The sequence below is a fragment of the Lagopus muta genome, chromosome 3 (assembly GCF_023343835.1).
Source record: "Lagopus muta isolate bLagMut1 chromosome 3, bLagMut1 primary, whole genome shotgun sequence".
Classification (NCBI taxonomy): domain Eukaryota; kingdom Metazoa; phylum Chordata; class Aves; order Galliformes; family Phasianidae; genus Lagopus; species Lagopus muta.
This window is the reverse complement of record NC_064435.1, coordinates 18,251,898-18,266,379: the sequence shown is the minus strand read 5'-3', so window position 1 is coordinate 18,266,379 and position 14,482 is coordinate 18,251,898. Positions and strand designations below refer to the sequence as shown.

General features: G+C 39.0%; 1 protein-coding gene across 1 annotated transcript in view; it reads right to left on the bottom strand.

Moving 5' to 3' along the window:
• Positions 1–2,366, bottom strand: part of ANGPT1 (angiopoietin 1) — a 162,597-nt gene extending 160,231 nt beyond the window's left edge. Inside the window, exon 1 of the mRNA XM_048939878.1 lies at positions 1,671–2,366. Coding sequence (XP_048795835.1) covers positions 1,671–1,967 — 297 coding nt within the window. The 5' untranslated portion in view covers positions 1,968–2,366. The remainder of the gene's footprint in view (positions 1–1,670) is intronic.
• Positions 2,367–14,482: the final 12,116 nt, after the last annotated feature.

The window sequence follows — 14,482 nt, the reverse complement described above, 5'->3', positions numbered from 1 at the left end:
CTGTTCAGTTCACAGTGAAATAGTGATCTTAGTTCAGTCTCTAGTGGACAAACACAGAATAAGTGAAGTCTCATAAGCATGATTCAGCAGGCAATTTGCTCAAGTAAAATCATGTGTGCATAAACACAGATACAAATTTTCCTCTCAGTTCTTGCCTCAGCCTCCCAAGGTACAGCAAAATAATTTCTTAAGAAAAACTTTCCTCTACAAAAGACGCCCCCTCATTTCCAACCCTATATTCCCCAAAGCAGACCAAGTTATTAAAAACTGAAGAAAGTCGTTCTAAAAAGAAAAGCTTGGTTACATTTTGTTTTATAGTCACATGTTCACTGGATAGATTTGTTTCTCTCTTTCTGGAGCCAGATATGGAAGTACAATTTATCAAGAGATCAGAAAATTCTTTCTAAGGATTTTATTAGACATAGGGGGATGGGAGGGTTGTTTATGTTTTTTAACATATTTCTGTTCTTTATGCTGTTTGCACAAACCAAAGCTTGTAATTGAGATAATTATCAATACATATATTAATGGGAAACTTTAGCTTACCTAGCAGAGTCCTCACCAGATTTTCACTGATTGTCATTCTTATATGAATCTGTGTTACAGCTATATCAAGTATCCATTAAAGAAATGTATACAGAAGTATGCTTGTGCCATTTTGCATAACTAATTGCATCACCAATTGCTCAACATTCTCAGTTTTGACAAGTCAAAATGTCAGAGTAAGAATGGGAACCTTACAAGTAACAAGATACAAAGGCTGTTTCATTATTTATTTATTTTTGCTTGTCAGCTCTCACGAGGTATTTTCATTACCAAAACATGGACAAGTTACTGTAGTGTATGTAATTGTGGTGCAGTGAGTAATCCTGTTAAGGTGAACGAGGGCTGTTCACATGGGTATTTATTTACACATTAAAGTATTTTCTGGACCAAATTTCAGCTTATACATTGAATACTGAAAAGTTTAGTGGAAGTTCAGATCTCTGGTGTGACTTCTTTAAAAGCATTACTTCTTCCAAGTTACTACAACACCTTTCAGCTCATTTTTCCCTTTCCATGAAAGAACAAACACAAATTAAAACAGCTGTAATCTATGCAAATGAAAAGTTTTACTGTCATGATTTAGATGTGTGAATGCCTAAGTGCTTTTTTCTTTCTTTCTAGCAATTCACTGGGTGGAATAGTATTACAGGATCTATTTCTGGAGAAGCAGTGATATTCTTAACACAGTGCCTATAAGTGCTGATTATTTAGAACGTCCCCTTTTGCTGTCAGAGTAGCAGGTATCCTGCATGACATCTACTCTGACTCTGTGAACCGTAAGTAGAGATTATAGGGCTACTTAGTAAGCTCTGTCCTTAGAACCTCTGGTGATTCTTGTGTACACTAGTTCACAAAACACCCATGGTCTCTCAAGATAAAGCGTTAAGAAACTGCGTCTTTCAGCGGTGTGAAAAAAATTCTGTTCACAAAAACAATGCCCCTAAAAGAGTGCACTGTGCCTGTGAGATTTCCCCCCTACGCACAAATGAGATAAAACCTCAGTTCTCAAAAGAACCCGTGAAAACTATGAACTATACAAGCACAATTAAAAAAAAAAAAAAAAAAAACAACAGCCACCAACAACAAACGCTCACTGAGTGAGAAGTGAAAAAGGAAACACTTACTTTTTGCAGCCACTGCGTGTAGTTTTCCATCACATGTTCCAGATGCTGCAGTTTCTGGAAAGAGAAATCCTGTTCCACGTGAGGAGCATCTCTCTGAAGAGCGTTACTGTTGTACTGGTCTGTCGTGCTTTCACGACAGTTCCCATCCTGTTCTGGCAGAATGAAAGTATAGGTGCACTGCCCGTGCTGAATCCGGTTAAATCTTCTTCCACTGGCTTCCGGACCCCGGCGCTGAGTGGTACAGCCTATATGAGCAAGGAGTGCTGCCAGAAAAGCAAAGGAAAGGAAAACTGACATGTTACTATTACTTTCCTTTCCCACTCTTAGAAAAACTTCTTCCTCTTTCTTTAGTTTTTTTCTTAATTTCTTTTAAAGTTTCTAGGAAAAAAAAAAAAAAAAGGACTGGAAAAGCACAGTTTGATAATCAAGCTTGGATAAATTGTTATTTTCTTTTAAATTTAACTATGAGAATAACTTCCTTAGTTAAAATTGGGAATATTTATTGCATAGTAGTTAAGATTTATTGTTTCCTCTCTGTTACAGTCCAGCATGTAGCCTGCTTTAGTCAGCTGCATATGCATATCCCAGTCTCTTTCCCCTACACTATCTGCAGCAGAACTGCTATTTTCTCTCAGACTTCAGTGAGTTTTATTAAGGTTGCACATTCAAGCCAAGCTGGAAGCAAGCAGCCTTTCACAAGATGACTTGACAGGAATGCGTGTATGAGTGCGCCCCTATGCTAAGGATGGCTGATGGCTCATACAGAGGGATCATCTTACAAACTGGCTGGATGCATGACCTCAATCGTGCGTGGCTTTCCAGCCCCTGTTGCACACAATTGCTGAGGGCTTTTGACGAATTTACGTAAGTTTAATAAGTGAGGCGGTCCACCTTAATACACTTCTTATGTTCACACTGACCTATTAAAATGTAGATAAAGTGTAGAAGTTTGTTGTAATCCCTCTGTAAATATACAAAGCACTGAAATTAAAAATACTTTCAGTTCTGCACTGCTCAGTATCTATTAAAGAATTCTTAGCCAGGAGAATGACATTTATGGGAAAAAAGTTACATTTAACTCTCACATACTTTTGCTACTTTTTTAAGGCAATTGTACTTCCTTAGCAGAGTTTGTAGAGAGTGCTTTTTGGGACAGAATGAAATTAAGGCTGCCAAGTAGCAACAGAAAATGAAAATTCAGAAGGAAAATAATTATCCCTATTTGGCTTCTAAAGTCATTATAAAGCATCAAGGTAGAGAGGCTGATCTATTCCAGACTGTCTGCTATATCCCTGTGTAATTATCACATGCAAAAAACTTCTGTCCATGCAAAGGTCTGCATGGGTTCTGCAGGGATCTCACAAAAAGTAGAAACATTCTCAGGGCAACATCCTCAAAAAAAGGTTGTGATAACTGTTCAAGAAACTCTATCATACATAAATAATGTCCCCTATATTTGCTAGAAACAAATCCAGAATGCACAGAAACAAAAGCAGAATATTCCTAAACTCTGGAGAAATTTGGATCTGAGTTCCTGATCTAGTGTTTGCTATTGCTACATAACTGTCAGCCAGCTCCTGTGCAGGCCACTTTGCACAATTTTTCTCATGAAAGCAAGCAATCTTCTAAGTAGGAATAGCACATTTCTTAAAAAAAGAAAAATAACACTGGCAAGATTTTTACCTGTAAGGTCTATCTGAAAGAATATAGAGTGCAAGGATCCTCAGTGCTCATAGAGATCTCACCTCTATCACACCTTCATTCTGAAGGAACTGCCTGGGTTATTCAGCCAAGCATCCATCCTGCTCCTGAAGAACCTCTTTCTACACAAAACTGGGGGTGAAGGCTTTTTGTCTTGCATTTAAAAAGGAAGTGCTGCACTTAGATCAATAAAAAATATCTCCTGCAATAGATAAATGAGACAGTCTTAGTTTGCCTTAAAATGTTTTTAAGTCCAGTACAGAGAGAGAATAAAAAGGAAAGCCAAAGCAAATGGCAAAATACCAATGCTAGTGCTGCTGTTAGCAAAATCAGAATATCCTTTCATCTCTGAACTGCTCAGTGCTCTGAACTTGCCTCTTTTTCTGCCTCCGAAAACCAGCTGTGTATACCTTTGTTGCTTTCATGCAGCAATTCTTACATTTCTCCAGAGCTAGTGCTGCTGTGGTTTTTTACACTCTCTTCCCAATTATTATGAAATGTAATTGCAAGATATTCACTCACATAAGACCACAGAACTTCAATCAAGAAAAAAAACTGTAGGATCAGACATGGAGCTGAAGATTCAGAATAGAAACAGCTGTTCTCTGTGAGAACATGGTAATGATGCATGAGTTTTTAAAGGTGAAAAGAGAACTTTATGAAAGGGCCTCAAAGCAGATAAAAAGGGAATGGCAAAGGTGGGTGTACAAAAGGCTTCCTGGATTCTTACATCACATTTGAAAATGTTGCTACTCACACAAATGCTGCATTCACATTCTGTGGGACATTTGAACAATTGTCTTACTCACACGAAGACATGGAAAAGTCAAATAATAAACATACAACTTCTATTTTTCAGATAAGAAGGGCCCTCAGAAGAGCAGACTTGCTTTGGTGCTACTGTGTGGCTCCCTCCCACTGGCATGGGGCAACTTCTAATCCCTGCTATCTCCTCTTCTGAAGGGCAGCAGCCATAAGAACCCTCAGGATGTGCATAGTTATCAAGCATCTCTGGTATTTGCACATTTGTCTCCTGCTCAGTTCCCTGCCCTGGCACCTATTTCTCATTGCCAGGTTCATCCCCAGTCCAATGTGGATGGAAAGCAGATTTGGCAGAACCGTATGCATCAGTGGGAGCATCTCTGATCAACACACTGCACTAAAATATTCCTTACTAGATAGAGGTGAGCCCCTTCCCTCAATGAGGAGCCACATCTTTGCTGTGGAGTAGTGCATCTGAGACATCTGACCAAAGAGAAGGCAGAGCACTGGGCCAGTGAACTGTGCAGAAATGTGCCTGAATCCCTGCAAGAACTCAGTGATGGCTGAAGTGGTAGCACCTCTGTTGACTGCAGTAGGACTCCTGCTGCTTTGGTGCCAGGTTTGGTTTACACTCCTCCCTGATACATTCATGCTCTCACGCATGAACAATAAAAGTGCAACAGTAAATACAGAAAAAAAATTGTTTCTATGTCTGCAGCCACAGAAATTCATAGTACAATTTTCTAAGGAATTCTATTTTACAGAAGGAACAGAAGGTTGAGAAATAATGAGTTATTATTTTCTAAAATTCCATATTCCTACAGTTATTTACCATCTTCTTTCCAAAACCAAAACAAAACAGAAAAGAACAATAAACAAACAATAAACTATCTTGCAACAAGATTTCTAGTGTTTTCTTGTACCTCATTTGATAAATAATTTATTACCACAGTACCACTTGATATATGTGGTACTTTTTTTTAACACATAAAAATTCTGTGAAATGAGGAAAATAAAAGTTATAACAATTCAGTCAATGTTATTGTAGATATTTCTTCAGGATGCTGTATTAAATAGTATAGATATAATCTGTATGTTTTGTGCAGGATTGCACAGAAAATCAACCAGAAAGCATAGGAACATGGATATATTTAAAAGACTTTATTTTCCTAAGACCACTTCCTCCAGTGCAATGACTAGCTTTGTATTCCCTGAACTCTTCCTTCTGTGTAACAGTGAAGGGACTGATGCAGAGGCTTACTTCTCAGACCACGTAGTCACATACACATTGTTTATTTAGCAGCTGTACAAAATTCTATAGCTAACCATGCAACCAGTCCTACAAGGCACAAGAAATTGGAATTCAATACACAGATAAATGTTATATTCACATGATATCAGTTCCCATTTGTCTATCTAACATTAAAATAATTTAATGGTTTTTGTCATGGAATCATATGCATGCTCAAAGTTCAGACGCAAATTCTAGAAAACCAAAATCTATTTGTTTCTTTATATTTCTGCTGCAATATGTGTTATTGCAGTAGATGAGTTGCGTTACAGTTGCATCATGTCACACACTTTAACCGGAGTTACTCCCATTTGACTTCCTCAGTGAAAAATGGAAGTTGGTCCAGAGGAGCAGCTAACCAGTATAAGAGGCAGGCTTTTTCTCTAGCTTAACCACTGCTAAATAGTAAGACACCGCATTTTTTTCTTCATATTTTGCATTCCAAATATATAAATTCAAATGAATAAAATGTAATCATCAGTTCCATATATCTGATTGATTACTTACTAAGTATCGCCAGTGACTTTGGCAGAGTTGGTCCCAAATCACCATAGTGCTGAGACCAGAACAGGACATTTAAAATTAGCTTCTGTTATTCCTGATTGCACAGAATCCACATGGTACTGAGAGAAGCTTGTGGGGAGCACTGACTTATCATGCAATACCAGTTTCCCCTACTACCTGCATGCTTTCTTTTCATGCTCTCCTGGGAACAAGCTAGTAGTCATCTCAGACAAATTGCTACTCAGGACTGAAGTTTGTATATTTACATGTGCATACCTAAGGCATGATCCCACGTAGCACAGCCTGCCAGACTCTTCCTTCAAAGGAGCATGGTGCTGGGCTCTGAGTCACGCTGCTGCCCAGAGTTTGATTTCTCCCAACATTTGATTTCATACCTGGGCACAAATAAACAGCTGGGAAGATTAGCGCCAGGGTAAAAAGCAGCAGCTCTTGAAAGAACATGGTGGTTTACCACAGAAATGTCTGGGCTACTGGTTATGCTCCATGACCTGCCAGAATTTTGTCTCATACAAAGGCTGCGAGGCTTCTCAGGGGCAAAATATTCCTCGGACTCTCTGTAAAACTGATGAAGACAGCTACATGTTTTCTGTAAACTTATTTTCCTGCTGCTGGAAACATGAGAAAAACAAGTTGTTCTTATTTTTGCCGCAAATCTTTGAGTTCATACACGTGGAGTAAAAGCATTTAGACTAATTGAGTTAAATTTGTTCTCGTTCACTGGGGATGGAGGAACGCTCCTACCATCCCCTTCATTGTTGGTCTTGGATAAGTTTAGTCACTAAATTTTACATTTTGAGGATAGTCAAGTCATTTTCAAAGACCAGCTTCTAGCCTTATCAAATAGGAGTGATTCTCACTAAGACACTGGACATGACACTTCTGTTTGAAGATAATAAAAATAGATGATCTAATATAAAATGGCTATGGAGAAGGCCAACTCAAATGACCTTCTACTGTAAATTCTAGGAGAAAAAAAGAAATGATTACCAGATTTAGAATAAATATTTCATATGACTGTACACTTTTCAGCCACACCATGAATGTCTTTTCACATAGACACATACACTTCTGCTCACATAACATGAGAGTAAATAAAGTGCTTGCCTCACAGACAGGATAGCTGGAGGTTCAGGTTTTAATTTTCACATGAACTTAAAAACTGTATCTAAACAAAATCACTTTTGTTGCAAATTGAATTGAAAATGCAATTATGTGGAAATGATTTATAAATAGTGTTGTTTGGTTGAATAGTCTACAGTCTCTGGACTGTCCTTAGGCCTTATTCCTCATCAAGAAAAGTCCAGGAGAGAAACAATAAGCCATTAGTGCGTTACCTTAAGCTTCTGAATTAATTTAACATGTAGCTCCAAGTGCTGTGCAATGTGTGCATCTATTCTTGAGGCCACAAAGGCAGGAACCATGACAGCTCTGTTTATGAAGGGAAAAATTATAGTCCCCCAGGCAAATGTAAATGCATAAAGTCATCCTGAATGTCTAGCAACAAAATGAAGTTTCTTCAAACTCTACGTGCTAGCAACTTAAGAGGTTTCCTTACAGCTTAAGTGCTACAAGGCTACAGCCCTAATGGAATCCTAATGGAATCCAAATTCTGAATCAAGTGCTTCAACTCCCTGTCCATAAGGAACATTGGACAGATAGCAGTTAGACTCACAAGAGGTAATACATTTGTAACAAAATGATATTCACAGGATAACATGAGACTTACAGATCATCCCTAAGCATCATGCACCACAGAATTCTGTCTCTCAATCTCCATTATAAAGTCTTTTCTTCATAGGCCTCACTGTTGCTCATATCTATTCCAGCTATGTGCAACAAAAAAGAGGGAAGAGGGAAAGAGGGAATTGCCCAGGACAGTTAGAGCATACAAAGTTAGGTCCCATGTACCAGAGGTAGGTTTAAATCCTTGCACTGTCTGTGTATGTCAGTATATGTCAGATTCATACATGTCAGATTCTCATCTTTTTAAGCATAAGCATTCAAAGCAAGGTATGAATGGAGCTTCTGATCTCTTCTGTTGCTTCAGACATGTTTCCTGAATGAACACACTCAACTTTGTGAATACTCTAAGCATTCATTGAACCAAGTTTTAAGTTCCAAACAGAGTTTGACTCTAGGAGGAGCAGAAGCAGATGACATCAATGACATTAATGATACTGTGGCAGTCCAGTCTTCCAGCATTTGGGATCTCTTTCTGGAGAGAACAAGTAGTAAGGAAGGAAGTGGAGATGAAAAAAGGAATACGGTAGTTTCTGCTGATGTTGACCAATACGAGTTATAGACAGGCAATCTCGCCTGAAAGATAAAGAAATCTCAGCTGAATGGAAACGCTCTAAAAACATGTAATAAGTGGAACAAAAAATATATTTGGCTCAATGTCTGGCTGGAGATCAGAAATGAGTGGTGTCCAGCAGGGGTCAGTACTGGGATTGATACTCTTTAACATCTTCATCAGTGACACTTATAGTGGGATCGAGTGCACCCTCAGCAAGTTTGCTGATGACACCAAGCTGTGTGGCACAGTTTACACACCAGAGGGACAGGATGCCATTCAGAAAGAATTAGACAGGCTTGAGCAGAGGGCCCAGGAGAACCTCATGAGGTTCAACAAATCCAAACACAAGGTCTTGCACCTGGATTGAGGCAACATTCACTCCCAATACAAGCTGGAGGATAAAGGATTGAGCACAGCCCTGCCAAAATAGACCTGGCTGTACTAGTGGATGGAGAAGGGCTACAAATATGATCAAAGGGATGGAACATCTCTCCTATGAGGGCAGGCTGAAAGAGGTTATTTAGCCTGGAGAAAAGGCTCTGAGGTGGCCTGATAGCATCCTTTCAGTATCTAAAGGAGAGCTACAGGAGAGAATGGAATAGACACTTCAGCAGGGCTTGTGGTGATAGAACAAGGGGAAATGGTTACAAGCTTAAAGAAGATAGATTTAGGTTAGACATAAGGAAAAAGCCATGGTGAGGGTGCTGAGACACTGGAATATGTTGCCCAGAGAACTGGATTCTGCATCCCTGGAGACTTTCAAGGCCTTTCAAGAATGGACCAGACTCTGGACAACCTGATCTAGCTGTGGATGCCCCTGTTCATAGCAGGGGAGTTGGACTAGATGACTTTTAAAGGTCCCTTCCAACTCTAAGGATTCTATGATTTTCAAGAATTAATTCAAATACTGAAGGTATATTTCAATAGCAAGACTAGCTATTGGACTTCAGTGTATCTAAAATCTCACAGTATTTGGAACTACAACAGCTTCTATACACAAAGTCTTTGTATTAACTCATTCCCAGCAGTTAAGTTTCAGATCACAGATATAGCAGAGAAAAAGGCAGGAATCAGTCATGAGTAATTGAAGGTATCAAAGGTAAGTAAACAGCAGTGTAGACATTGGAAGGGAGAGGCATACAGAGACAGTCTGGAATTAAGAATTACAACTATTTCTTATTTAAGAAGGTTGTTTATAAATAAAATATCTATTATATTTTTACAATGTATTTTGTGCCCTGCACCTATTATTTATTTTTGTAAACAGCTTCTGGTTTCACATGCCAGGGATACAAGGCTGAGGTTTGACTTTCTGTGTTTCATTTTGGCAACATCCTCTAATACCAAAATTTGCCATTAACTAATTAGAAACTTCAATCAAACAGTCAAAACTATTTTAAGAGGTCAGGGAGATTCTTCCCATCTGTACATGCCATTTTTAATTAGGAAATAAAAAGTCAGACAGCACAAATAAATATCAGTGAGGCAAAAGGCTAGCTATGGTTCATGAGCAGACTCCCTCGGAATTGCAGCAAGGCACACCAGCTGAGCTGCACGAAATAGCCTCAGTACACCACAGGTCACCCTTCTCAGCCTAAGTATAGGATTCACTCACCCTATATTTAGTATGTTCTCATAATTTATATAGGAAGATAAATTTATTGCCAGTTTGCTCTTATTAATTAGCCTGTTGGAACCAAGTCATTAATAGTAGTCAGAGGTAGCATTTTCCAACAGAGTTGAAAATAGGTTTAGTAGTACTCACTTAGTAGTACTGGGGACAGCAGTGTGCACGTTGGCTGTAACACTGGGATTTACATTCCCTCCAGACTATTTGTACAACGTCCTCAGGCACCTTGAGACCAGTCCCATACAGGAGGGGGAACATCACTGGAAGAGGGGCTATGGTCACAGCCAGGTTGAGGCACCCTGCAGAAAGTGGGCATAGGCATAGCCTATAGGAGATAGGCAACCATAGCAGGTGGCCAGAACATAGATGACAGGCTTTGAGTCATAATGCATAATCATCAAATAGGAAAAATGTAGATAATTAACAGTATTACAAGCATCTTTGGTTTCCACTACTGAAAGTGGTATTGAAAATACTGTACTGATTGAAAATATAATAAATATAATGCATTTTGAAGATGAATCCTCAGCCACTCCTCTGCACACAGTGCAGTGTCAGACTCATAGCACTGTGGCAACTCTTTCTCCTTGAACAGTGTTGTATCCTAGATCATGAGTACTGCAATACCAATAGCAGGACATTGACTGTGCCCTCAGGAGCATGTGTGCTCATAAGGCACTGGGTCGCTGTGCACCAGTAGCCTGAGAGCTTCATTTCCCAACATAAATAGAATAGAAAACAGTCTGAGGTACAAACAAACGTTCAGACACAAATGTTTTCTTCTGTGTGAACTCCAGTTGCTGCACATCTCACATACGTTAACCCAGGGTACTCAAATGACCCAGCGCCTCTAGTATGTATAACTCAAAGACAGACTCCTAATTCACTTTAATCACCATAAACCCATCAGCACACTAGCAGACATGTAACTACTGTATGCCAATAAAAATGTTGTTTAAACCGTTAACTGCCAGTTCAAAGCAGCAATTAATCCCCAGGATCAACACCTTTGAAACTACTGCCACGGGGCATAGATAAATATTAACCTTGGCTCCTGGGGCAAGTGGAGGTCTTATGACCTGGCAAAGGATCACAACTAGTTGTTCAGGGCTTTATCTCCTGTTCTGCTGTTGTATAATTCACTGGAAAATAATGTTGAAGGATTTTCTTGGTCTGGCATTTTGAAAGTCAAAGACCAAATGTAAGAAAGTTTAGGCCTATATCTGATAAAAGTTTAACATCCATCTAGTCTTGCAGGACTCCAGATGTCTTTGCGTGTTCTTAAAAATAAAAAAGAAATAAAAAAATTAATATATTTGAGGGCAAATTTGCATATATAAAAACAATCAATACTTCCTAGAAGAACATCTTAATCTGTCCTTCATTTCTTGCTCCTTAGATTTAACACTAAGAAATGAGCCAGATCAGCTGAGAACTGATCAGTGCTTTGGTTTTGGTATCCTCAACACACTTAATTAAACCTCATTCTTTGCATTACATAACAATAATCTTGGTGGAATGATAAACTCTGTGAGGAACATGACTTGTGGAAATGCAAATTCTTCCTTCTAAGAGCATTGGAGTCCCTGTCCTGTTTGGAGACTGGTTCAACACACATTCAGTGAACACTTATCAGCTGTGCTTGTCCACTTAAGACTTGCAGCAACAGCTAAGCTTGTGGCACTAACTCCACATGAGCAGTACATCAGAACAGGAGAGTAGGGAACAGTTTTAAGTAGAAAGTAGGAAACTAGACTGATCTGCATCCAAGTATTACTATTAGTAAAGTTCTTTACATCTCTTGCATAAAGTTCAGTATGAAATTCAGGTGTTTGTTCAGCATCATGTATTCAGACAGTGATTTGTAGACTAATTTATAAATTAGTATAAATTTATTTATACTAATTATTGTATTTTCTTAAAATTATTGTTATTGTAATTTATTAAAAGTACCATCTGTGGCACAATGAGCACAACTTGAACTATCAAAATCCTAAGTACATCTTTGAAGATGAAATCCAGATACAAGAAGGCAAAGCTCTGGGGAGTGTTGTTGCATGGTATGATCTTACTCCTTAGACTCTGCAGTGTATTAAAGAAATATCCTGTACTTGGCATGTTCACGTCCTGTGCCTGCACACATATCCCCATTCAAAATGCCATGAACTCAGGTTCCATTCATTCCCTGACCCAAAATGACATTATATAAATGGGAAGAACTATACCACATGACTAGAAATATAGATACATATATTTTTAGAGTGGGCCATGTTATCTCATCAGTGTAGTGTGTTAGGAGTGGAAACCTAAAAATTCACCAGTAACATGAAAAGATCAAACATAGATGGATCTTAAGGAAAGGAGTGCAGAGAGCAGGGATATCTGACATGGCCCTGCTTTCTCCACCCTGAGTCAGCATTTGTGAGTTCTCTATTGTTTTGTTGCGTTGTTTTTTTTTTAATTTTTAACAAAGTTTTTAATATGTGCGCAATCATAACTCTAACTTTGCAACAGGTAAAAAGCAGGCAAAGACTTGCAGTTTCTAAATCACATAAAGGTAGTGCAGAGTAAGACTTCTTTGAAGGCACTCTCTGTTGAGAAAGGGCACCAGGGTTTGTAGAGTACCACAGAAGTAGGTAGAAAGATCTGCAGGACTAAGAAGTGCTGGAGAAACTGTAGCATCATTAATATTTTGAATTCATATTTTTGTTCTTGCTTTTTGAAACAAATTACATATATTGTTTATATTTTATCAGGGTCTGTTAATATGTCAGGAAATAGAACATCAGTGTAGTTACTACTTTCCACTAAATTCTTTCTTAAGATTATTCCATTCTCTCTGCCTTCTCTCCACTTTCTTAGTCTTTCTAAATTCATTCTTTTACCACATTATTCACTCTTCATTCTACCAAAATCTGGTCCCACAAAATACATAAAACTGTAGAATCATAGAATTGTTTGAGTTGGAAGGGACAACTTCCCTGCAGCAAACAGGTACATATCTGTATCTAGATGAGGTTGCCCAGAGACTGGTCCAGCCTGATCTTGAGTGCCTCCAGGCACAGGGCATCCACCAAATCTCTAGGAAACCTGTTACAGGGTCTTACCACCTTTACTGTAAAAAAACTTCTTCCTTACATCCAGTATAAGTCTCTCTTGTTTGAAATCATTTCCCCTTGTTCTATCACAACAAACTCTGCTAAAGAGTCTGTCTTCTTACTTATAGTCCCCCTTTACATACTGAAACGTCTCTATCAGGTCTTCCCAGCACCTCCTCCTTAGGCTGAAAAGCCCAGTCTCTCACCCTGTCGATGTAGAAGAGAGATTCCACCATTATTGTTGCCCTCCTCTGGATGTGCTCCAGCACGTTTACAGCTCTCCTGCACTGAGGATACCTGGACATAGTGCTCCAGGTGAGGTCTCACCAGTGCAGAATAGAGGGGCAGGATCACCTCCTTTGCCCTGCTGGCCATGCTTCTTTTCATGCAGCCCAGGATATGGTTGGCTTTCTGGGCTGTGAGGGTACATCCTTAGCTCATGTTCAGTTTGCCTTCCACCACTACAGCAAAGTCGTTTTATGAAGGGCTGTGCTCAATTCTTTCATCCTTCAGCTTGTACTGATAGCAGGAGCTGACATGATCCAGGTGCAAAATCTTTCTCTTGGATTTGTTGGACTTCATGAGGTTCTCCTCGACCCACAGCTCAAGCCTGCTTATGCCTCTCTGGATGGCATCCTGTCACCCAGGCATGTCGACTGCATTGCATAGCTTGGTGTCATCTGCAACATCACTGTTCAAAAATTCAGGATCTCAGAACATAGATGAAATTTAAACCTGAGGCAACACAATAATATTTTCTTGCCTGGGTCATATTCATAGCTAGTGTACTGGATTTGAGAGGTACTGATGTAAAATAAATCTTTAAATCGGGTAGTCCCTTCTTACAAGACTGTATGCTCAAAGCTACTGGAAAATTTGTTTGGGGAATTTGAAAATGTTATGTATAAGGAGAGACAGAAATAATAACAAAGATGAGAAAGGGGGGTTAGTTGTTCTTCTTTGAGAAAAGAACCTTAATGGAAATCATGGACTGAACATTGTCATCTGTCCACCAGTACTCTCTATTGTCAGCACATTCACTCTAGTTCTCAACAACCTAACAATGTCCTTTTAGACCAGTCTGATCCTTTCCTTTGTGAAAGAGTGATGAACAGGGTCTATCTATGGTATTATCAAAATTCACAGAGAGCATTTTCTCTCCCAATCTTTCTACAAGTACATAATTGACATGTTAAAGATCAAACTTGACTATAACATTCCTCAATACCCAATGTGTCATAGCTTTTGTCCACAGCAGGCCCATGGAGAACCCAGAGAATGGGAAAGCAACTCACCTAGCAAAGGGAGGTGAATTGTTGTATCAAGAATGAGTCCAGCTGGTAAGATTATATTAATCAAGAATGTCACTATCATGTCACCAATGGCTGGAAAGAATACAAGCATTTCTTCTTCATCCTCTCAGACTTCTCTTTTGTACTACATGCTGTTGACCATGCACTATTCATGTCTCACTTGAGAAGCAGCCTAAGTCCCTAACATCAGAACAAG